Genomic DNA, 23959 nt, shown 5'->3' with positions numbered 1-23959 from the left:
ATGATTTTGGGCGGCAGCAGGGCAGGCAAGCAAAAGCAGGATGGAGAGGCAGGCAAAAGCCTTCTGGCTTAGCTCTGGTTACCCCACAGCCTCTCTTGAGGTGAAAACTGCACCTGGATGTACATCACACCCCACCACTCATTACAGCATTTTATGGAAAGGCAGTGTGTTAGTCTTCTTGATTCTGATGAAGCAAAACTAGAGATTTCATGTTAAGGTATCAGAGGAAACCTGAAAACTCACTGACCAACCTTGAATTTCCTCCCATTAGGGACTCCAGAGAAAGTAGGAAAATCTCTCTGAGCCAATATGCCAATGTGAGCATTAAATGACAAAACAAACAAACAAACATGTTTATGTTGTATACCAGGTTAAGTCTACTTGGAAGATATTTAAATCTTCCAAGAAAACAAGTGAAACAGTATCAGTATCTTTTTACAGGTGAAAAGTCAAATATGGTAGAATACAGAATTGTATGTTAATAGCAAGAACAGAAAATTTAATGAAAAATGAACAGTGATTTTAGAGACAGCTAAACAATTTTTATCTTAGCAGTGATACAGAGCAGGGAGATGACTTGCCAGTATATTGATTGAACACTTTTATCCTTTCGGCTGCTTAACTTCTAGCAGAAGTAACTTGAACAGGACTACAGTTTAATACACTGCGGCTTACACAGAAGGTATTATTTTCTCTTTGACAGGGTCCAGTGCTATTTTTACGCTGTTTGATAGAGAGCCGCTGTTAGGCCTCAGGGAAGGAATAGCGATTCTTTAAGTAGGGCTTGCCTAACAGCAGCATCCTCCCTCCTGCCACTTTATCCACCTACGATATAAGAAGCGCTTGACTCTCCTTTTGCTTTAAAAAACACACATCGTTAACTATCTCTTTGGTAATCCGCCTAACAAACTCCAGCTTGTTTGTCCGGGATGCCTAACTCCGACACCAGCCGCTCTGTTTGTTCGTCCCTTCCTCCCCACTCCAGCGCCCAGCCTCCCTGCCTCCTCAGTCACATGTGTTGTTTCTCATTTAAATGAACAGTTGGATTCTTTTATTTCTTACAAGTGCTGGATTCGCCTTATCGCCCTCATTCCTTTGGGGGTTGCCAATTGGTTTTATCCACGGATGTATCATTTCTCATGCTTCCCTTTTTTCTTACAAAGAGAAAGAACCACTTCGTCAACAAGCCTCTCTGGAGTGGAAGATTAAAAACCTAGACATCACCTACCTTGCAGCGCTACTCCCAACTGGGTTGTGTAAAACTCAATTAAACTTGTCCCCATTGAATACTGCATTACAGTACATTAAACAGAAAATTCTTCAAGCGTGATGACAAAGCTTGAAACCTTGCCTCAAAGCTGTTCCTTGTAGCTTTCTTTAACATTTCAGTCTTTATGGTGCAAGTCTCCCGTTGACACAACTTTAGTCCAGCTATGAAAAATCACAGAGCCCCACAGGGATTAAAAGAGAAAGAGGAGGAGAAAAAAGAAGAAGAAGAAAAAAAAAAAAAAAAAAGTCAAAGCTGGTCTTGGCACTTTCCTTAGTGAATTTATTGAAACTATATCACCAGCAGACAAACCTGAGAAGTATTAGAGAAAATTATGAACATTTGACAATTTAGAATAACACTATGTTCACTCTGTTATGTTGCCTTTATGCATTTGCCTTCCTCCAAGAAAAGCAGGTATTCACAATCTTTCCCAATTTGAAAGGTTACATAACATGTTAAGATTGGACCAAGATATGAATTAGAAAAGAGTGTAATTCTAAAAAATGATGTCAAGCCAAGATTTAAAGCCTCTTCCCAAATCCAAATGCTGGTGCTTTCTGTGAAAGTACAAATTAATATCCAGATACAGAGCTATAGCTCATTTTGATGTAAATGAAATACCAGCACTGGCTGGTAATATTTTAAGTATTATTTTCTTCTGTCTGAGAGCCAACAATAAATTTACCTTGAATTTGTTTCTACCTGATGGTAAACTCTCTCTCCAACTAATGACCAGAGTGTTTTCAAATTCACAGCATCTGAAAATGAATTGTCCATGGGATAAGAAAGTATTTTACAATAAAATCTCCCAAAGGAAGAGTCATGCATAGAGAAAAATGGAAAAAGAGTGCACCAACTACATTCAGAAAAATTCCCACTTTTCTTACACAAACCTAATGAGATACAGCGGTGCTACATGTCAGCACCTCCAACTCCAAGTATATACAACAGTTATCAAAAGCCTGGCTGACTGAGTAGTTACATTTCAACAATACATCAATATACTTCCAAATAATCCTTTATTCTCTTTGATTCCTTATAGTGATAGATGTAGAGACATGCTGAGCATCCAAATCTTTCCTGAATAATAAGGCTTGAAATGTTTGCTACTTACCTAGTGCCTTAAAAGGATACATACTGTTACTGCATGCTACAAAACATTTAAAAACACTGCCACTCAAGAAAACTCTCCTGCATTTCAGTCATAAATGCCATAAATCATACATTCACTATTTGGGCTCCTCAAACATGAAGAGTAATATTTAATGCATTCTTTTTCTTGTATGTGATTAGTTTAGCTTATATTAAATATTCTGAGAAGGTGATACAAAAATAAAAATTGAAGATGCAATATACACTATTGCTATTGGTCTGTAATTTATCAGTCCACCTGTGTCATCAAGCGCTAGACTATCAGATTCAGACCACTCCATAAACTCCAAAAAAAAAGAGACAATTATGCATCTTATTTTCAAAAGGGAACAAAGGCAAATGTAATTAAGCAACCCATATATTATCAAAATGTTAGGATTCAATTACTTCTGGCAGTGCTTTTCATCTCCTGAACTCTACGTAAAGTCCTGCACTGCTTCTCTCTGGTGTTTTAATTTACCAAACAGCCCCAGTGGTAATGCAATAATTAGAATCTACGATGGAGAGATGGAAGAGGACTTGTAAGTCCCTGCTGGTGACTAACCCTGTCTTGTGGCAATTTTATCCCATCTATCAAGGGCAGGGTTAAGCATCTTTGGGTGCTTATAATTGTTATATGTTATACATACAGGAAAGGACTACTCAGAGACTTGGTTCAGCCTTTTTTGGACATTTCCTCTATGATAGAAAAAAAAAAAGGAATTAGAAAAATTATGGGATGGCTCTTTATTCCACTATATTGGTTTTGTACCAGTAGATGCCAATGAAAATAACTATGATACCAAAAAAAAAAAAAAAATAATAAAATAAATGTAACAACCAAATCCTATATACTGAAAATATTTAAAGTACCCCCAAACCTAAACAGACTCCATATGTTAAGGATATAATTTAACGGGTTCAGTGCTATGGACAAAATCCTATTTTCCATAGAAAAAATAGTTATGTCAAGATAAAGCAAAATAATATAATAACCCTACAAGAATATTGAGTTTAAAACTCTAGCTTGTCTCTAATACCAAAGAAATACAAGATTGTTTCCTAAGTAAAGCAGAATTCTTATTCTTTGGAATAGAGTTTTTTCTCTTTTTCTGTTCTCCATTTACAGTGTTATCCTACAAAACTCTTTATCTTAACAAATATTAGCACATTTTCATCAGAGGTGCCATATGAAAATAAATAATTGGAAAAGGAACAGCACAATTTTTCATTGTGCTCAGCTGGGCATATGCGTCTACTAGCTAATCTTGGGGGGTAAAGCTAGCTAATTCATTGCAGCATGAATCACAGCCAACCTTGTACCAGGATCTGACAAGTTGTTACTAAGTAAAAGTGACGCAATTTGATAAATCAGGTGTTTGATTCCTGGCATACAGCTAAAATCTGGTAAGACCACTTCCAGAACAGAGAATTAGGTTCAGATTTACCATTTAAAAAAAAAAAAAAATGTCGGCTGTTTCTTTTTCTCAGTAACCAACCTCATTAGTAATAGTGGATGGAATCTGCCAATTGAAAAAGCAAATTGACCCAAACCTCCTCTACAAAGAAAGAAGGTAAAGAAACTACATAAAAATAAAGACTGCTTTTGAATATTAATGGTAGTCTGTCAGGCAAGTGTGCTCAAATGAAACATCAGCTAATCAGGTGCTATTGATTCTTCTGTAATACTAACATCTCAGAGACAAGACAACAGACATGATACAGCCACACAGAACTGACATACAAAAAGAGCACTTCGGATCTTAAGAATTTTCTTCAGTATCTTCAGCTTAAGAGCAAACTCTTTGGTTTCTCACCCATGTGTTTAGCAGGAGCTAAAGAAAAGGCTTTTGCTAAGGAAAGTACTTATCAATGGGCACTTTGGCAGACTTCTCTGATGAAGGATCTCAATTATCTCTGAACAATTAGACTTCTGAGTATTCATCTATTCACAGGTTTAGACTTTGCAATAAGTACCAACACAACAAAAATCCAAGTGCTAATGCTAGGATCATACTTTGCTTTGCTGAACATGTACGTATGTTCTTAAAAGGAAGAAGGTCATGTATCAGTTCATCACTTTTTTGGAACCTTGTAGCTGAATATATTACAGATTTTTTTTAGATCTGACATCAGTTTTTCTCCTTAATGTCACTTAGGAGTATTTTTATAAAGGAGAGGGATAGTATTTTGGAAAGAATACCAATTGTTATTAAACCATGGATCTGTTTTTGTTTGTTTGTTTGTTTGTTTGTTTGTTTGTTTTTGCAGATCTGCCAAGAGTCAGGTTGCTCAACTGCTCAACTTCCAAAGTTAATCCATTTGTTATATGTTCTATAATTAAGTTCAAACCAAAGAACCAATGCAAAATGTTGTTTCTTTTGCACACATTTCTGTAGGACAACAAATACGGAATTGTAGGAAGTACATCAGATAGAGCAGTACCACACATGGGAGCAGATGATCATATTGTGGCAAGCCAGAAAATTGTCATGTTTCACGTGTTATGGTCCAGTGGATGTAATTGAGAAATAGCTTGCATATACAAAACCAGCATTCTCTCCTTGACTCACTGCAAAGCTTATGACATTCCAGGATTTACAAAGAAAACACATGGAAAGAGAAAGAACTGTATTTACAGAGCTGACCTCAGCAGATCTTCTGAGATAGTGCAAAGGGTTGAGAGTGTCTTCCAAGAAAGTAGCCAAAACTGTTCATTCTTTAAACTATTATTAAAATTTCAACTTTTCCCCTAATTTATCTAGTTAAAAACAAATAAAATGCATAATACTTTGCATAACAAACAGCTAGTAAATTGCTGCTGGAGCACTGGCCCATGAAAGATGGGACAGGGTTCTGAACATATAACCAACTCTTATTTAGCCCTAATTAATTTCTATTTTAGGAGGGAAAGGAAGATAAAAGTCTTGAAGTCATACTTCAGGCTACACTTTCGACAAAAGTAAGCCACTGAAAAATATCATTGTTTGTGATTTTATACTTCATTTGCTCCAACGATAAATATAATTTAATTGAACCTTAATCATAAAACTGGCTTAGCCTTAGCAATCTGTCAGTCTTATTTTAAATTTTCATTTAATTGTAACTTGAAAATGCATTTAAACCTCTCATAATTTAAATCCATTAAAATGCACGTGCAGCCACCATAAAAGCAAGCCTGTTCCCATTTAAAAGAACAGTTTGTTAATAGAAGATGCACAGTGATCACTTGATGCCAGCGTCTCACTTCCTAGTGTAGAACAGTTCCTTATTATCTCATACTTCAAGTCCAATTGCCCATCTTATAGTAAAAGTGAACTTTTTGGCTGGCCAAAGGCACAGTTTTCTCCCCTATATCTCAGACGCTTCTGTTCCTATGTTTTTGAACATTTGTTTCAGCTAGCAGATGAACCACAGTACCTCACTGTGATTTCAGAAACTAACAGTGCGTATTGTTAGTATGCACAGTCAATTCCTGTTAGCACACTGATCTGTGGTTTTCTCAAGAGTGTCTTTCATTTGTTCAGATTTTGACTAATTTGTGTGCTGTTCTTACTGTACAATGGGATGTTTCTAGCACATTATTTTAATATATTAAATTGAAAAAGCAAATTTCCATTTTTTTAATGTGTACCTATATCATCACTGTTACAAGGAATACTCTAATCACCAAAATAATGTTATAGGGAACAATATGTATTACCTATGTACTTCTATTTTTTAAATAAGAAGTTACAACTGTTATAAAGCTGTCTGATTGTTTGAATACACCTGTGTTCTAGCGTGTCTAATACAAAGTTTTCAATATTCTTTTTACACAGATTTGCACACACCCAAAAATATGTTTTTCCATGTCATCTCTTGTGTTCATCACTTTACTGCAAAACCAGTGCTCTCCTGTAATTTGTAAAACTAAGACTAGCACTTTTCCTGAGTGCTTAACAACGTTACCGATCACTTACTACCTGTCTTCTATACTTTTCAAATTCATAATATTTCCTCTCAAAGATCATTAACCTGTGAAAGTGTAATTATTCAGAATAAATGCAGCATACATACATGTTCTTCTTGTAACACAGAAAGTAATTATGATGTGAGAAAGCTACAAAGTTTTCTTTGTGTCTGCAGTAACAGAGTTCATGCCTTAAACATTATACACACACTGAAGAAGGCTGCAACTTCTCCATACTTTCTTCAGTTCTCTTCAGAGAAGACTAAGATGGTAGGAAGGCTGAGGTGTGCCAAAGCAGAAGAGCAGATGCAATGCAGTGGGAGCATCCTGTCTCATTTACTGTCGGGGCTGTAACAGGGGTCCCCCACATTTTGCACCATGCTGGAGTTCTTTCCCTAACCTCCACCTACTCTCTTCAATTTTATTACATATACTTCATAACCTGACCCATATACCAGGGTGAAATTGCCATTGTATTAGGAAAAAAACATGTGAGTGAGGTGCACTGATGCCCCAGCACCACAATGCCCCATGGTGAAGTCCTGCTTCTTGTGGCCTCTGCCTGCAGTAGGGAGTAGTACTGGACAAAGCGGGAAATGCTGACAATGCTGCTTGGATAAGGGAGTGCACAGATTGATCCCTAGGATCAATAGAGAGGTCAGGATTCAGTCACATAAGATCTCTGACTACAGCTCTTGGGTAATTTCTGGAAGACAATGGAGGGAGATGTACCTAGGAAAGTGACTGAGGGTTGATCGCAATTTCTGTTTAAGGCACAACAGAAGAGCCTTTTCAATTACTTCCAGTTCTGAATCCATTATTTCTGAGCATGAAACATATCTCAGTGTCCTTGGTATTGCAACAAGAGCTATCCATTTCTTTCAACATATACATTGTCTCTATACTACTCTAACGTCAAGAAGTCTCTTTAGGCTCCTAAATTAACAATGAGGAAAAAAAAAAAAAAAGAGCACAGGTTGCTTTTACAAGTAAAACAGATTCTAAGTATATTCAACAGACAAACTAGGTGAGATCCAATACATGGTTACGATGTTTGAGATGTGAGAAAGGTTAGCAGTGCCATTGCATCTGTTAGCAAGCACAGCAAACACCTGCCAGAGTCTCCAGAGTAACAAGAATATGAGCTTAGGGACATACCAATAAATCACAGTCTTGCAGGTCAATTAAGAGGCCGAGAGACACTTGAATTCCTTCCTTTGTGTCCTAATCATAGCCTCCCTTGTAAGCAGCTAGAGACAAAGTACATCCAACCTGATTTTAGGATTGTGTTCTGAGCAGTTCAGTTCTACGGCTAGCATGGGTACATAGCAGCTGCACTTCACACAGATCTGGGAGCTTAGTGCCTGGAGTGGGATGGAAAAGTCTTCCCATAATTGTTACCATCAGACTTAATACATTGAGAGGTAAAGGGCACAAAAACCTCAGCTCAAACTGTAAGTTACACACAGAGCCATCTGTAACAGAGGAAGGATATATTTCTAGATGCTTTTAGCTTTTGTTTTCATGTGGCACACCTGCCACCGTTAGCATGTATTGTACCACAAATGCACTGTAGGAATGTTTGACAGGCTGTAGATAAATCCAGACCTGTTTCCTTCCATATAGACATTTTATGCTCAGCCCCAATGGAGCTGCCTGAAAAGAATGACCAAGGTGTGATTTTAGGCTTCTAGGTCAAGGTTTCACCTTGACAACAGCTTTTTAATTTCAGGCAGTAACATTTGCCAGGATCCCTAAGGTGTTTTCATTTTTGTCAAGAAGTGGGAAAAAAAAAAAAAAAAAAAAAAAAGGCAGCATGAAAAAATGATAAATCTTAATTCACAAGCTGCAGGACTATCTCTGTGTCTCCAGCACAAAACTTCAAATCCAATCCGGGACCTGGATGTGTATTAGAAGTCTGCAGATTTAAACCTTGTCCACCATGATCAAACTGGATTTATGGAGCATCATAACTCTCCAGACACCATCCAGCAGCTTATTAATTTAATAGACTCCTGTCCATTCCATGATGTTCCTGCCCTGACAGTCTCTCAAGATAAGGTGAAAGCCTTTTGACAGGACAGAGTGCATATATATTTTCTTCTGTTTTCTCATGGATGGGATTGTCGGCAACTTGAAATGTGTGGCTCAGCAAATTTGAGAGCTTTTTTCCTTCCCTTTTTCTTTGCAGGAAAGATGACAGGTAACACTACCAAGAGCCGCAGGGGTCATGAGGCTTGTAGTTCATTGCAGTCCTCAATATTTATTTGCAATAATGGATTGAAAAAAATAATTTAATTAAAATGAAAGTAAAACAAAGCTAGCATCTTTCTTATATCCTGAAAATAATTACAACATTTTTCTTAAAATAATTTCTAAATTACTGATTCTACTGCAATCGACTTAGAAAAACGAGGGCAAACACGTCCTGGAAAAAAAAAAAAAAAAAAAAAAAATCTCTAAAAATATCTCTGCATCATGCTTGCATTTATTTTAGCCAGCAGGCCTGAATAGTTGAAGCAATATTTCTTTTCACAAGATTCCAGTGTGAAGTACAGACTGGGTTTCTCTTCCATCCCTGACACGTTCTCATAGGTGAATGTTAGACTTAGTTACAGCTTCTTACATCTTCAGTCCAAAATATGTCATTCACTGTGATTCTTGTCAATGTTCTGCCTATTTCCTTGTCTCCACAGGTGAAAAGGAATTCAAATTTAAAACTCTGAAATAAACTACACAATAAGTGACAAGAATGCAAGAGAAAAAAAATAAATAAAAAGGACATATATAAATTAAAGTATATAAATGAGAACAATCTAAAACTGTTACTTGCCTGCTATGTGAATGAAATGTACTAATAATGAACAAAAGCATTTTTGCATTGAAAAGGGAAATGCAGCCATGCCCCTGCATTTCCTGTGATCTTTCTTTTATTATCTACATGCTTAGAATATAGAGGTCATGCAATAATTCTGTGTATACTATTATGTATATACAAATTCAGTAAAGATGCACAAAATTACCTTATTTCTATTGATTATTAGAAACAAGCAAGGCCCAGACTTCTGAACTTCCTAAAGCAGATAATCCCCCACAGGTTGCACAGGGTCTACTTGCATAGGTATAAAATAAAAATAAGGAAAAATTGCAGTTCTGCTTTATGAGTTCTTTGAGGCTGGAATCACACCTTCTCTTTTGTCTGACTTAAGTCCACAACATCAGCCAGCAATAACTGTCACTAGCCATGGGGACAAAAATTTTTCTTCTTGTGTGGCTAAGGAAGAAAGTAGCAGAACTGATCTGCAATAGTTTTTACTGCGATAGTTTCATTAGGCATCCAGCCTTCTCAACACCCCTGCAAAACCAAGCATCAATGAAGCAATCTACTTGCCTAGCAGTCGTGTCTATATGTCTGTACCTATGGGACTTTCTTTCAATGACTGTGAAGGTATATTGACCTCATAACGATACTATTTTATAGTATCGCTAATGGAGGCATTCACAGGGATTAGCAATCTCCTGGCAGATACTGCCATTTTCTTACTGTCCACGTGGAACAGACTAAGTAAATTCAGAGAATTTGTTCTTAACAATATGCAGAAAAATGCCCCTTGCAATCTAAAATTTGTGCCCCAATTTAGCCTGTGGCCTATTAAACAATTTGTTCCCTGACCCAAAACAAAATATACTCATAGTCTCATGTGGAAGTGTTTAAACTCCTTATAATTTTTGACCTGTGTCTCATTAGGGTCCCTCATGTTATTGCTCCTCTCTGTGGAGCAATGTACCATTACATTGCCTTAAGTAGAAAAAAAAAAAAGGTATTTGTTGAGAAAAAAAAGATATCAAGGACCTCATAGAACAACTAAGAAAAGTAATTCTCTTTCACTAAAGAAAAAATTAAAAATCCTTCCATTGTAAAAACTGACTTTTCTTAATATATTGTAATATATATATATATTATATATATTATATTTTTAATATATTATTAATATATTAATATAATAAAAATATACTTTTTACTTTATATGAACAATATTAATTAAAAACTGCCTCCAGTTCTTAGTAGTAACTTCATGTAACCTGGCTGCATTCGTATCTTTAAAGCATGGTACATACAATAGCCAAATAACCACAAGCAGTCAGTCCCGTATTTACTGACTTATTTAAAGTCAACACCAGGGCAAGGCATGCACGGGCAGCACTGCTAGAGCAGGGTGCCCTACTCCTGCTCTGCCCTCTCCTATGCTCTGCCTTGCCTCTGGTTTCTTTTTATAAATTAGCTACATGACACAGTTTTAGTGTGGGCAGCTGTCATTTTAACTAATCTCATCCTGTAAATCCACCCCAGCAGGCTTGCTCTCTATTGTGATTGGAGAATGGACTTTTTTGGGCAGCTTTCAAAAGCAACATCTGTTGGAGCAGGCACCCAGTCCTGAGCTGTGTGGAGAAGCACTCGCCAGAATATTCCTCCCCCCGCCCCTTGATTTTTTGTGTTCACCAAAAGAAAATGAAAACGCTCACTTCTTGCCCTAGGCAACATTCTCCCTCGCCAGGACTTTGTTACAATCTCTCCGTGAGCCCTGCCTGTGATTTCACTTGCAGGGGGACAGAGGCTTTTTATGACATTTGATAGCAAGTGGCAACACCACCAGGGCAACTCCAGCCCCTAGAATTACTCACTCACTTCTCATTTGGGAACCATGCTGGCTTGAGGACATTTTTTTTTTTTTTTCTCCTCCCGCATCCTCTCAGTAATAACAAAGGGTATAAACTACTCGGCAAGGCCAGGCAGAGAAGGAAATAACATCAGTAAATCACTAATGTAAACGCAAAAGCAAACACTGCCTAACGTGACACAAAATGACAAATGGCTCCAGAAGCTGGTGAGCTGCTGTTACTGCTGGGGCTGGTTGGTGGCCATCCCATCCCATCCCATCCCATCCCATCCCATCCCATCCCATCCCATCCCATCCCATCCCATCCCAACCCATCCCATCCCATCCATCCCATCTCATCCATCCCATCCCATCCCATCCCACCAGCCGTCCCCCAGCACCCAGCTCTCTCCCTCTGAACCATGGCTTGAAAAGCTGCCATCTTCTGCCAGTGCCCGGCACAAAGCTCAGCCGCCAGCTCCCACCTGAGCTGGAAGCATGTGTGGCATTGTGCAATGCCACCAACCAGTCCCAGACATATATTCAAGATGTTGGTTTTCCTGCACAGAGTTATCCTGTGGTGCTCTGCAATCAATTACTGTTATACCACCATCATTAATAATTTTCTTAATGAAAATGATTCTGTTGATCTCCGTTGTATTTTAATTATCAGAGTTAAGCATAATTACACTGCAGCTCTGAGCTGGCATGTAGACTCCTTTAGGGCGCAATTTTGTTTTAACACACTGATAATGTAATTTTACATTGTGTCAGTTGTTTAGTTATTATCCAGTCGTACAATTCCGCTGTATTCCTGATAACAGATAATAACCTTAGCACCTCCTATATCCTGAAGTCATTTAAAAAGCAATATTGGAATTTCACAACTAGCTAACTTAATCGCCTTATGATTTTATAATTCCCACAGCTAAATATTTGTACAGGCACCCTGTTTTAACAATGCCACTAAACATACAGTATCCATACATTTCACACAAATGGCTCAAATAATATCTATAAAAATGTCTTATATGAATATGGTTTTCAGTCTGTGCAACTGCTTTCTTTACACAGTTTCTATTATTTTGGGTCCAAATTCATTTTTTTAAATCCCTTTTGTCCCAGTGGAAGGTTTGCAGTTAATACTCCTGCCCCTCCCAGGCTGTTGAGGGGCTCCTGCTTCTGGTTCTAGAGAAGGTCTGGTGCACAACTCTGTTAAGCATAAATGTTTCTCAAGTGCATTGTGATGAACATAAAGTTCGTGTGTTAATGCTTTCTACAAATGAATCTTTCTTGAATTACTGATACTCTGAAGCTTCTTTGTTGTTGTCGCTTGTTTATTTTAAAGATCAGATTTGTAATTCTATATAAAGTACAGTTTCTAAAATCTGTCTCTAAAATTTGTCATAGGACATCTCTTAAATTATTGAAATTGTTTTGAAATTAGTTTTGAAACACAATAGAAGTTTGATATAAATATTAAAACAAAATTAGTATGTCTTTTAAATTTAATTATAGTTTCCTTGAAAAAGAATAGAATGGGATAATGGTACATGGCATGAGCAGCCAGCTTGCATCAGAGCTTGTAAAAAACTGTACTAATGCACTGTTTTTCCCTTTTCTGAATTGTCCTAGTGTCACTGAAATGCAGATATAAGAACTACAGATAGAAATAAGTGATCCTAGACTAAATAAATTAATTTTAAATACTTATTACTTATTTCATAGCTAGTCACTCTGAAAGTGCTCTGATGCATGGTTTTAAATAACCAGTTTCTCAGTTTAAGGATGTATATAGAAGATGAATTGGGATTTCACTGTAACAACACAGCAACCTAATCCTATGTATGTACATCATATATATGCACATATGCACACATACTTTCAGTGTTTGCTTACCTAGTGAAAATATTATTGAGAATTTTGATGGCAAATAGGGAGTTACCTGGCCAGTCCAGATTCATTTTCAATAGGAACTACACAGCAGACTTCTGGGACTGAAAATTTCCCTGTGATCATTCTGTATGCAGTACATGGCTGAGTAAGGTGGCTATAGCCTCTAGTGAACTGGAAGTCAGGCTGACATTCCTATGCTCTTCTGAAAAGATCTGGGGAAAATTATGTTCTCTAAGATTTCACTGTATTATTACAGCTAAAAGGAAATAGAACATGCGCTTCCAAGTCAACTGATTGACCAGTAACATGTACTTCTAGACAATTCACGAACTTATTTTCCTCTTAGAAATGTGCCAATTTACTCCACTCATCTTATCTTGGGTACAGTGAGAAAAACAGCTCCCAGATGACCAAGTCTGCTACACGTACAATTCCACACATTTGTTCAGCTAATTGCTTTCAGAAATAACAATGTATTGCTAAACAACCTAACAAAATTATACACATACAACAACAAAATAACATTGCATTACAACTTCATGCCATTTCATTAGGAGTAATGGCACTGTAGGAGACAGAAAGCTAACACAAATCAAGGCAATGCAATCTGGAATGATGAGATACAAATTGAAGGAAGAAACATTATTGTATTTATTTATTTTACCATCTTCTATTAAACATTGTTTTGTGATCCAAGCCAATTAATCTTAGTAGTACAAAAATCCAAGCAGGGCTCAAGTCAAGGGTAGGTGAATCACACAGAATCACAGAATAGTCTAGGTTGGAAGAGACCTCCAAGATCACCGAATCCAACCTCTGATCTAACGCTAACAAATCTTCCACTAAACCATATCCCTAAGCTCTATATCTAAACGTCTTTTAAAGACCTCCAGGGATGGTGACTCAACCACTTCCCTGGGCAGCCCATTCCAGTGACTAACAACCCGTTCAGTAAAGAAGTTCTTCCTAATATCCAACCTAAACCTCCCCTGGCGCAACTTTAGCCCATTCCCCCTCGTCCTGTCACCAGGCACGTGGGAGAATAGACCAACCCCCACCTCGCTACAGCCTCCTTTAAGGTACCTGTAGAGTGCAATAAGGTCGCCCCTGAGCCTCCTCTTCTCCAGGCTAAACAGTCCCAGCTCCCTCAGCCTCTCCTTGTAAGACTTGTTCTCCAGACCCTTCACCAGCTTCGTAGCCCTTCTCTGGACTTGCTCAAGCACCTCCATGTCCTTTCTTGTAGTGAGGGGTCCAAAACTGAACGCAGTGCTCAAGGTGCAGCCTCACCAGAGCCGAGTACAGGGGGACAATCACTTCCCTGGACCTGCTGGCCACACTGTTTCTTATACAAGCCAGGTTGCTGCTGGCCTTCTTGGCCACCTGAGCACATTGCTGGCTCATATTCAGCCGACTGTCAACCAATACTCGCAGGTTCTTCTCTGCCAGGCAGCTTTCTAACCACATATCTCCCAGCCTGTAGCTCTGTTTGGGGTTGTTGTGCCCCAGGTGCAGAACCCGGCACTTGGCCTTGTTGAACTTCATAGAGCTGGCCTCGGCCCATCAGTCCAGCCTATCCAGATCCTCCTGCAGAGCCTTCCTACCCTCGAGCAGATCGACACACGCACCTAACTTGGTGTCGTCTGCAAACTTGCTGAGGGTGCACTGAGGGTGAACAGAACAGCCAGCTCCAAGTGCAAAGGGATGAACAGAATTCAGCGAAGGGACAACTTAATTGCCATATAAGTTTAGTCAAGTTGCAGGGAATTAACAGCCATTTATAAATTAGGGTGCATATTTATCCTCATCTATAGTTTTAATAGGCACCTGCATTGTGTGAATCAAGTTGTTGCAGAATTTACCTCGAACACTGTATGACTGTCTCACAGTACCTTGCTAAGCCAGTACTAAAACAACAAACATTTTCAGTGAGGCAAAATCCAGCACATTTGAATGAAAAGAACAATGTTTTATTCTATTTAGATTGTACTGAACTGCAGAAAGTTTTTATTATTAAAAAAAATAAAAAAGATTCAATCACAAAGCACTGAAACTGTCTAATGAATTAGTTAGTGTTTGTAAGGTAGTTTGAAGAAGAAAAGTCTTTCTGATATATATGTGCTCAATATTGTAATTACAGAAAGAATACAATACTTGATAAGACATCATCCTATGGGAATTTGTGGAAGCCATATTTTGGAGTGAAAGTAATTTCCCATTACATTAAAAAGTTGTTGCAGAAAAGTTTGCCTGTGAACCACATTTATTACTATGAATAGCAAATTGCAGTTCAGTATTCAGGAGAAAAGCTTCCCTATATTAGAGCACTTTGCAACTTTTTCACTTGGGCAGCAATCAGAAATCTGTGAAGGAAGGGCAGCTCAACCCTTTTTAGATATGAGCCCAGTTCTCTAGTACTGCAGGTGTTTCAGGTTGCAGAATGAATGTGTTGGCATTCTGTAATTATAATAGAGAGAATTTATAAGACCCTGGTGTGCAACTCATTTTTAACATGCAAATTCCCTGTTTTCAGCGTTTCAACTTTCAAAGGCTTGTGGCAGTTTAAAAGCAATCCTCTTATAAGTGTATAAATTGCAATGATTATAGGAACAAGTTGTAATTGTTTCTAGTAAGTTTTTAGGAGTCTTTGATGTTATGATTAGTGTTTTGTATGCTAATATATTGATATGGGTGTTTATTTGCCTGGATGCTTGTACGCTGAAATGGTCACTAGGTTGCCTCAGCAAACAAATCTTTGATCTCAGTAGGTCTGTTTGGTTAGAAATAAAACCTAAAAGAAATTAAACAAGAACAGTGCATGTTCTGAAGTATTCACAAAGTGCTGAGATTGGTGATTGAAATACAAGGAAGCAAAGTCATAGTTTTGCAACCTGATCTTCAGCAGGAATGCCAAAAACAGCTGTACTAAATAAGTTATTCTGTGCATTCTGGTGTTATTTTTAACATACTGTAATGATATCATAACTGCATTTTACAAAGCTTTCACAGTGACTGACCAAACAGCATGGTGCATAGTCCCTCACACAATGGACTGAACTCAAGGCTCTTTGGGTAAAGACAAAGTCTCTTGAACCAAAGTAGCTGTTCAATGTGGTAGGTTAGACAAAGCATGTTTTGAGGGCTTTGTAAGAACTGACTTGAGCAAATCTCACATAAACAGACAACTAGCATAAGACAGAAATTATATGCATTTCCACTAGCCAGTGCATTACAGCGGAGCATCGTCATGCAGAGGCTGGAATGTCCGAAGTTACAACCCTGAAATCCAGTTCCAGTTACCTTCTATTACCCTGCTGACATGAAGTTTTATCATAGACCAATCAAGTTCAAATTCTCCTTATAAAAGATGATTTCAGTTAGGAATCTATAATGTAATGTAACATGGAGAAATGCTATCTGGTATGTCCTATAAAATGTTACTGCATTCACCTATTTAAAGTGTATAGATTTTACTGAGGTTTGCCAAGAGGCTCTAGCTCTCAGAGGGAAATGGGTAGTAAGTCACATCAGCTGACATCCTTCTATGTTCATAAAGCAGTTAGTACACTACAGACACCATGTGGGGTTTCTATATCATTAAAAGAAACAAAACAAAACAAAACAAAACAAACAAACAAAAAAACATAACAACATAACAAGAACATCAGAGCAGAAACAGAATGAAAACTATTCCACTTAAAGGAAAACAAACTAGTCCATTGTCATGTTATGCAACAGGTATATTTTTGCATCAATACCCAGCACAAGAAATAGAGCAAAAACCAGCTTGTGTTTACCTTTGCTGTACACAATGCAGTTGTTTTTGTTGTCTTCTACTCCTTGCCAAGTCACATCCAGCAACCACTTGGGGCCAGCAGTCAGTACCATAGGGACCGAAGCCTTTGTCTTCTGTAGGAAGGATGATAACAAACAGATGCCATTTGCTTGCCTTGATTAAGAACTTGAATAATAATAGTAATAACCATTTTATTTGCCAACAACAAAATCTTCAAACCCATAAGCCAAGGTCTTATTCCCCTGCCTCATTTTTATTCCCCTGCCTCATTTTTTTTTATTTTTATTTATTTTTTATTTTTTTTTTAGCAGTAAGCTTTGGTTCTTTCATTGATTGAATGGTGAAACTGTTATCAAGGATTTTTCCGAATGATATTGGATCAGATCTCCAAGATTAAGCAGATCTCTGGTGGCTGTGAATTATAAAGGGAATGCAGATGACTTTCACAGCAAAGAGCCAACTGTTTAGAAGTGAACTTTAGACACATTGTACTTCATTATCAGCAGGATCTCACTATTTCCTGAAACAGACAGGAAAGAATTTAAAGAATCAGTATCCATTTCAAAGATCTGTCCTGGGTAACATTTGTATTATCATAGGAAATAGTTCTGAATGGATAATGGAATTTTTCCCCTTTTGTGAGTTGTTGATGTGTGATTTTACTAACTCTGAAATAATAATAATAATGCTAATGACTTAGTACACTTTGTCTCCAAAAAGACTGTAAAAGAAATTGTATTAATGAATTCAAAGGCACAGAAGTAAAGTATGACATCCATTGCACCTGAAATGCTTACAAGCAAGGAGATGCACATTTATCAAAACCATCTCCTGTGTATATTTTAGATACCATAATTAGAGACTTTCGTATTTGAGGAGACAAGGCAAAGGGCTCAAACTTCTTTACACTTAGCTCCTTTTGCTAATCAAATGGCAAAAAAGCTGTGTCTGATCCTGAATTTTTTCTTCAGTAAGTGGTGCTGAAATGCCACTTAGACATTCAGCATTCACAGTTCTTTTTCTCTGTACCAAAGATAAAACCAAAAATTAAAGTACAACAATCACCACAAAACTTCTACTTATTTATTTCTTTATTTCTTTATTTTAATCCAGGATATAATCCTCTCTAAGACTTTCCAACCCTTTTAAAGAGATTTGATTATTCTTCATTTCATCAATAATTCCAGTTGCCTAGGTTCTATTGGTGATATGCAGTATGATTGAAAGAGTTAAAATTTTTAAGATAAATAAAAGCATATTTTCATATTCTATATATTCCATATATATCATCTGTGACTGTTCTAGAAATCAAGGAATCACACAATTGTAGATGTAGCGAAGTATACATGTTACCACATAACATGCTATATTCCCATGAAAATAAGACATAATTTAAACTTTTCAGTTACATAAGATAAAAATCATAATATTACATAAATTTAACTTTATGATCTTATATATTTAACACTATGTTGATATTTTTGAAAGATGATGGAAGAAGACAGTCACTTGGAAGTCACAGTTTCTCATATTTTTCAGTTGATTTCTGATCTATTTCTTCACTAATGCTGTTTTATCAAATGTAATATTTATTGTTTAATTTGCATTCATATTTTTCATTTTTCATACAGATGTTTATGCATAAGTCATACTTCTATATAAACTACATGACATTCTCAATCTTTCAGAAGTTTTGGAAGAAACAGATATGAATGAAAAATGAAATTAGTAAAAAGAAGGTAAAAGCTAGTACCAACACAACTATCTACTGTAAGAATGCTGAAAACAGAGACATGCTATGTCTCGATTCCTAATATTGCCTTTCATACACGAAGCTGCAGAAAGTGTGCTTGCACGTGTGAAGTATTACCAGAGACATCCCTACTTACTGCATATGTTTGGAATCTGGATTTAAAACTCTGTTCTAATTGGTTGGATAAGACTTTTTTTTTTTTTTTTAATGTTCTTAAGTTCATATATAAATTATCAAGAAGCCTGATATTGCCGATTATAAAATCAGTGCAAATTATTTACATATGGGCTGCTCAGAAACTAAACGATAGGAATGAGGCATGAACTGAAAAAGAAATACAAGAAATAAGATGAACGGTAATCAAAATATCATTTTGGTATACTAGTTTAGAGAAGTCTAGATTTTAGTGTCATTTACACCAAAACAACATAAGGCTGCTATTGAAACAAGGAAGAGTGACTATTCTTCACAGCACTGAGAATCATACCTACATTAAATACAAGCTTTAGCACAACCACTAGCTAGAGCAACCGTGACTGCATAGCAATAAAGAAGAGGATGGCCAGGGCATGTTCCTACCACAGGCTAAATTTCTCCACTTGCCATTTCAGTCAAGTCTTTAACATAGCTTTTGTGCTTGTATGTGCTCTCAGTCTCTGCTAATTTCAAGTGCAGTCAACTGAGTGCAATAATATCCAGGCAGTAGACTTTTCAAAATATGCCAGAAAATATTCAGACATTCAGACAAGTTTATTTTTTAAGTTGAAGGGAAGGGAAGGGAAGGGAAGGGAAGGGAAGGGAAGGGAAGGGAAGGGAAGGGAAGGGAAGGGAAGGGAAGGGAAGGGAAGGGAAGGGAAGGGAAGGGAAGGGAAGGGAAGGGAAGGGAAGGGAAAGGATGTCTAGACTTCAAATGCAAAAGAGATCCTCTATTTAATTTTCACAAGATCTAATTTATATTTCTTATTTTCTTTTTTCCCATTTCTGACATTTCATTGTTTCTCTCCTGTCTGTAAGGGTATTAATATTTGTATTAAGGTGGTATCAAAAAGCCTCAAATAACATTAGAATTCTCTTGTGCTGGGCAATAGTTTATTATCTACATAGGCAGGACAAATAATATGTCCTGGGAAAGGATTATACTTAACCACATATTGATGAGAAAGAAATAAGATACAGAGACACCATTTGACTTTCTCATGGAGATTAGTTTCTCCTTTAGTAAGTGGGTGGCCTTAGTCCCAGACCACTGCCCCATTTTCTTCTAGACAATGTGATGAGCCCAGGCTGGTGCCTCACCTATTCTGATGTGAAGCAGCAGTAGCAGGTAGAGTGAGCACCAGCACTGAGGATGCGAGTCCACTTTGCTGTCCCCTGTTTACAGTTTTGTTGTTGTTGTTGTTGTTGTTTTTCACTTAAAGAACTACAAGGAGATCACTAAATTAGCTTCCAGGTCAGCTTGGCAGTAAAGCTTGTAATCAGTCCAGCAGCTGTGAATGGTCACTAGGCACCACATATAGGCTGGAGGAGAAACAGGGTATTTCATCTCACAGCTTCACTAGTCCAGAAGAGCCAGTGGACACCTCAAAAGGATTTCCCACTCTCCCATAGCTCTGCTTCCAAGCTGTATAGATATGTAATAAACTTCTAATATGAAAGCAAAACTTCACAAGGCCCTGGCTGCTTGTAAAGCTTGGCAGCTCCACTAAGGGATATGGGCAATAGCTTCTCTTTGAAGTAACTCAGAGGCGTATTGTGTGAGCTGTAAGATGAGTCAGGATCACCACAGCAGTTCTTGGGGTCTGGCATCCTGTGAGGTTCACATGTTCATAGGAGCTGTTCATCACTAACAAAGGCTTGCTCTTGTTGTGGCTTATTACGTAGTAAGAACTGAAGAAAGCTTGCTGATTCAGGAAAGGCCATTTCCCTAAAATGGTTAAAATGAAAAGACCCCAGTCCAAGATAACGAGAAGCTATGGTTAAATCAGTCATGCCTTTATCACCTCAAGATTAGACTACTGCAATGCGCTATACCTGAGGCTACATTTTAAATCCATTTGAAAGCTGAAGCTGGTGCAGAATGAAGCAACCTGCTTGTAAAGCAGGATATTGTGCTTTGCGCGCATTACACCAGTGCTTTTTAATCTGCACTAAGTGTCTGTGGGATTTAAGGCACTGGTTACAACCTGTGAAGCCTGGGACCTGTCTATTTGAGACACCTGATTGAGACCTGCTAGGTCCTTTGCTCCAACTGTACAACCACAACTGAGATCCACCAAGTGAGGCATGTAAAAAAGGGCTTTCATGGCTTGAAACTGTTGGCAGGGCAAAATGTTCCTCATGACAGGTCTCTACTTGTGGGTCACTATCCCGCTTGAACTGAAGTATGCTACTGTTCTCAGAGTGTACTATGAAAATCACTCTGTAATTCATAAGAAGTATTTGTTTTACTGTAACATTTAGTTGGTCATTCCCCAAATGGGGGTGGGGACTGGGAGGGTGGAGAGATTCAACTAATTCATGCTATATTTTTTGCAGTGCTATTAGGAGTATCTCCATCTTAAGAAAGCTACCTTAAAAGAAAAAGAAATAAAAAATAAAAAAAAAAAAAAAAGCAGTTGTAATATTCTTGCTTTCTTGACAAAGCAGCAAGAATATTACAACTGCTTAAAAAGTAAGACTTTAAAAAACAAAATTGTATTTCTGTCTCCAAAAGAACTGCTGCAGACTGCTACAAAGCTTACCAGAACATCCTGACTACTGCCTAAATAAAATCAATAGGGAACTGCTAACACAGGTGTCCATAAGATGGGGCCATACAACAGGCACCTCAAATTTTGGAAACAGGGACACATCATAAAGCTGCAATATTGTTCACTGCTCTGCGTTAGGTAAATGCATCATCTACACTTGAATAATTTTCTTGTGAAAATGCAATTTCTGCTAATGTCTTTATACATGCCATAACCTGACAACTTTGACAAGGACGAACAGGGTCAAAATTGTGATTTCTCAGGGAACAATTAGAATCAGCTAATGAGGATAAAAGTGGTCAGGCAGGCATCCGCTTTTCACTAACCTTTGAAGCAACTGGACAAACAAGGGAGGCAACCCTCAATAAATGTTTATATTCAGTCAAGAGGTTAATGGAGATAAAAATAGCCATCACAGAGTGCTGAAAATAGTTTTGCACTCTAGCTAAAAGGAATCAGTGCTGACAAGGTAACTTTAGACGGGGTCTTCCCTGAAAAGGTTTCTAACATATGATGTGTGTGGCCTGGCAGAAACTAGAGGAAAGCCCCACATTGAAGGGAAATATGGTATGAGCAAGTTGTTTGAAATCATTTAAATTCAGATGTCAAATGCCTATCATTGCTAGCTGGTTCCTAAGAAGCTGTGCCAGAGAAAGAAATAGGTATTAAGCTGATGCTCAGTGAGTCTCTGTGACATAACTACCCTGTCCCAGGCATGGCTTTCCAAAAAGTGTTCAATGTTATTTAAGGAGATGGACTATTCATTGAAAAATCACTGCATTTCTATCTTCACCTATTTTTTTTTTTTTTTTTCTTTTAAAATGGCAAAACTACCTCCTTGAAGTACTCTCGCCAAAACAGAGACAAACTGCTGGAGACTTAATATACTCAAGGGCTTTGCTTCTAATTTCTCCTGGTTCCCACAAATGGATTTTGTAAAACTTCCAAAGAGTCTGCATTCCCATAAATGATAAAACATTACCAAAATGTCTTCATGACCTTGTAGAAAATTCTAATGCCCCACAGTGCAGTTTTACTTTCAATAGCCAATTAAAAAAATGATTGTGCTGGAAGGAGAGCTGTAAATATACCTCAGGTGCCTTCATATATGTGTCTGGGATACAAAAACACAGGAAGGTTTAATACACACAGGGAGGTTTCTACTTTGAAATTCATTTTAAATTCAGTTTTATCATCGCAGGGTTGACATATCTTCTGACATGCTGAATTTGCAGAACATCCCCTCTCAAGAGGTTAAATTGACCTTTGGTGGTCACCACACTCAATACAGCAAAACTTTATAAGCTCATCAAGTCAGTGCAGTTGGGAAGGTCTTCTAAGAGGTCATTCTGGACTGAGTAACAGCAGAGATTTTTATAGGTTTCAAACTATCCCTAGTTAATTAATATTTGTTCCAAGATGTCTTTGAATAACAAGAAGGGTGCTAACTCCACTATATCACCTCAAACATACATTGACTCTTCATGTATTTCTTCAACACAACTGGTTAAAAATCATTAGATAAGGCCATCATAAGACAAGGCCATCCAAACAGTCCAGTGGACACATAGACATAGTCATGTTTTTGTGGGGCTAGTTCCACAAACGTGTGCAGTCAGCTGGACCATATTTCAGTTTCCATTTCTGCAGCTTCCCTGAAAACTCTTCTCTTTTTCCAACAAAGATTCAGTCTTAGAATATTTATCTCAAGGGCTGCCAGTCAAGGCCTATGGCAGCACTCCATGGTGCCCCAGCTTTCTCTGCTAGACATGTGAAGGCAACTCCTCTCTATTCACATGAGATTTGAGATGTGGGGAAGATTTCAGTGTCATGGTTCCATGCCAATGATAAACACCACCAATTAAAGCAAAGAAATTCCAGTTTCCACCAAACCTGGAATTGTAAAATTACACTGGAATTTTAGTTTTCATAACACACTCCCACCCTACTATGTGTCAGTGAGATCCTAAATGCAAGAGTAACTGTTTTAGTTACTACTTCACAACTTTATGGAATCCCTTGTTTCAGAGGACTGTTCGAGTATCATCCTGTGCTTACAGATAGATGAAGAGTACATGAGCTTGCTTACCTACACAGATGTACCTGGTGTTCTGCCATGCTAACTGGACAAAGGAAGATGAACAAATTGTTGCCTGTGATGGACCATGAAACTAGTGATGGAGAAAAGGAGGAGTCATTGTGACTTCCCAGTATCTTGGACAAGGCAGGGGTGACAAAGTCCTTATGCCTTTTTCTACCCAGGACTCTAGATTCTTGTTATGTAGCGCTGGTAGTTAACACAGCAGTGCTGCATCTGCAGACCAGCAGGTTGTGAAACAGCTTGCATCACTCTTGGTCTATATATTACATTTTACATTTGGCTATTTATTTGGGGATTTCTCTTATCTGAACATGCAGTCTCTTCAGCTTTATTTTTTTTGTGGTGATAGTAGAAGATAATTGGTAATATCTGAAGAGTCTGTAGACAAACCAAAGCCTTTAAATGGTTCAAACACAAATAAACAAGCAGACAAAAACAAAACAAAACAAAACAAAGACTACAGAAAAAAAATAACTCAGAAAAAAAGAAAGAAGAAGAAATGTACTCACAGATGGAATCCCAAAAGACAGCTGGGATTCCCTGAAACTGAGAAGCCCTGGTGTTTACCCCAAGAGATCATCACTTGTCAAGTGACAAAGCTGAACATACATTTCACCATACATCCATCCACAAAACTTCACACAGAGCAAAGAAA

General features: G+C 37.7%; 1 protein-coding gene across 2 annotated transcripts in view; it reads right to left on the bottom strand.

Annotated features, from left to right (window-relative positions):
- Positions 1-23959, bottom strand: part of ZFPM2 (zinc finger protein, FOG family member 2) — a 312872-nt gene that overhangs the window by 91934 nt on the left and 196979 nt on the right. For both annotated transcript variants that reach the window (XM_035318206.1, XM_035318207.1), the window contains one exon: positions 16702-16813. In XM_035318206.1, coding sequence (XP_035174097.1) covers positions 16702-16813 — 112 coding nt within the window. The remainder of the gene's footprint in view (positions 1-16701; positions 16814-23959) is intronic.

This window comes from Oxyura jamaicensis, chromosome 2 (assembly GCF_011077185.1).
Source record: "Oxyura jamaicensis isolate SHBP4307 breed ruddy duck chromosome 2, BPBGC_Ojam_1.0, whole genome shotgun sequence".
In the NCBI taxonomy this organism is placed as follows: Eukaryota; Metazoa; Chordata; class Aves; order Anseriformes; family Anatidae; genus Oxyura; species Oxyura jamaicensis.
The sequence above is the reverse complement of the archived record's forward strand: the minus strand, read 5'-3'. Positions and strand labels throughout refer to the sequence as shown.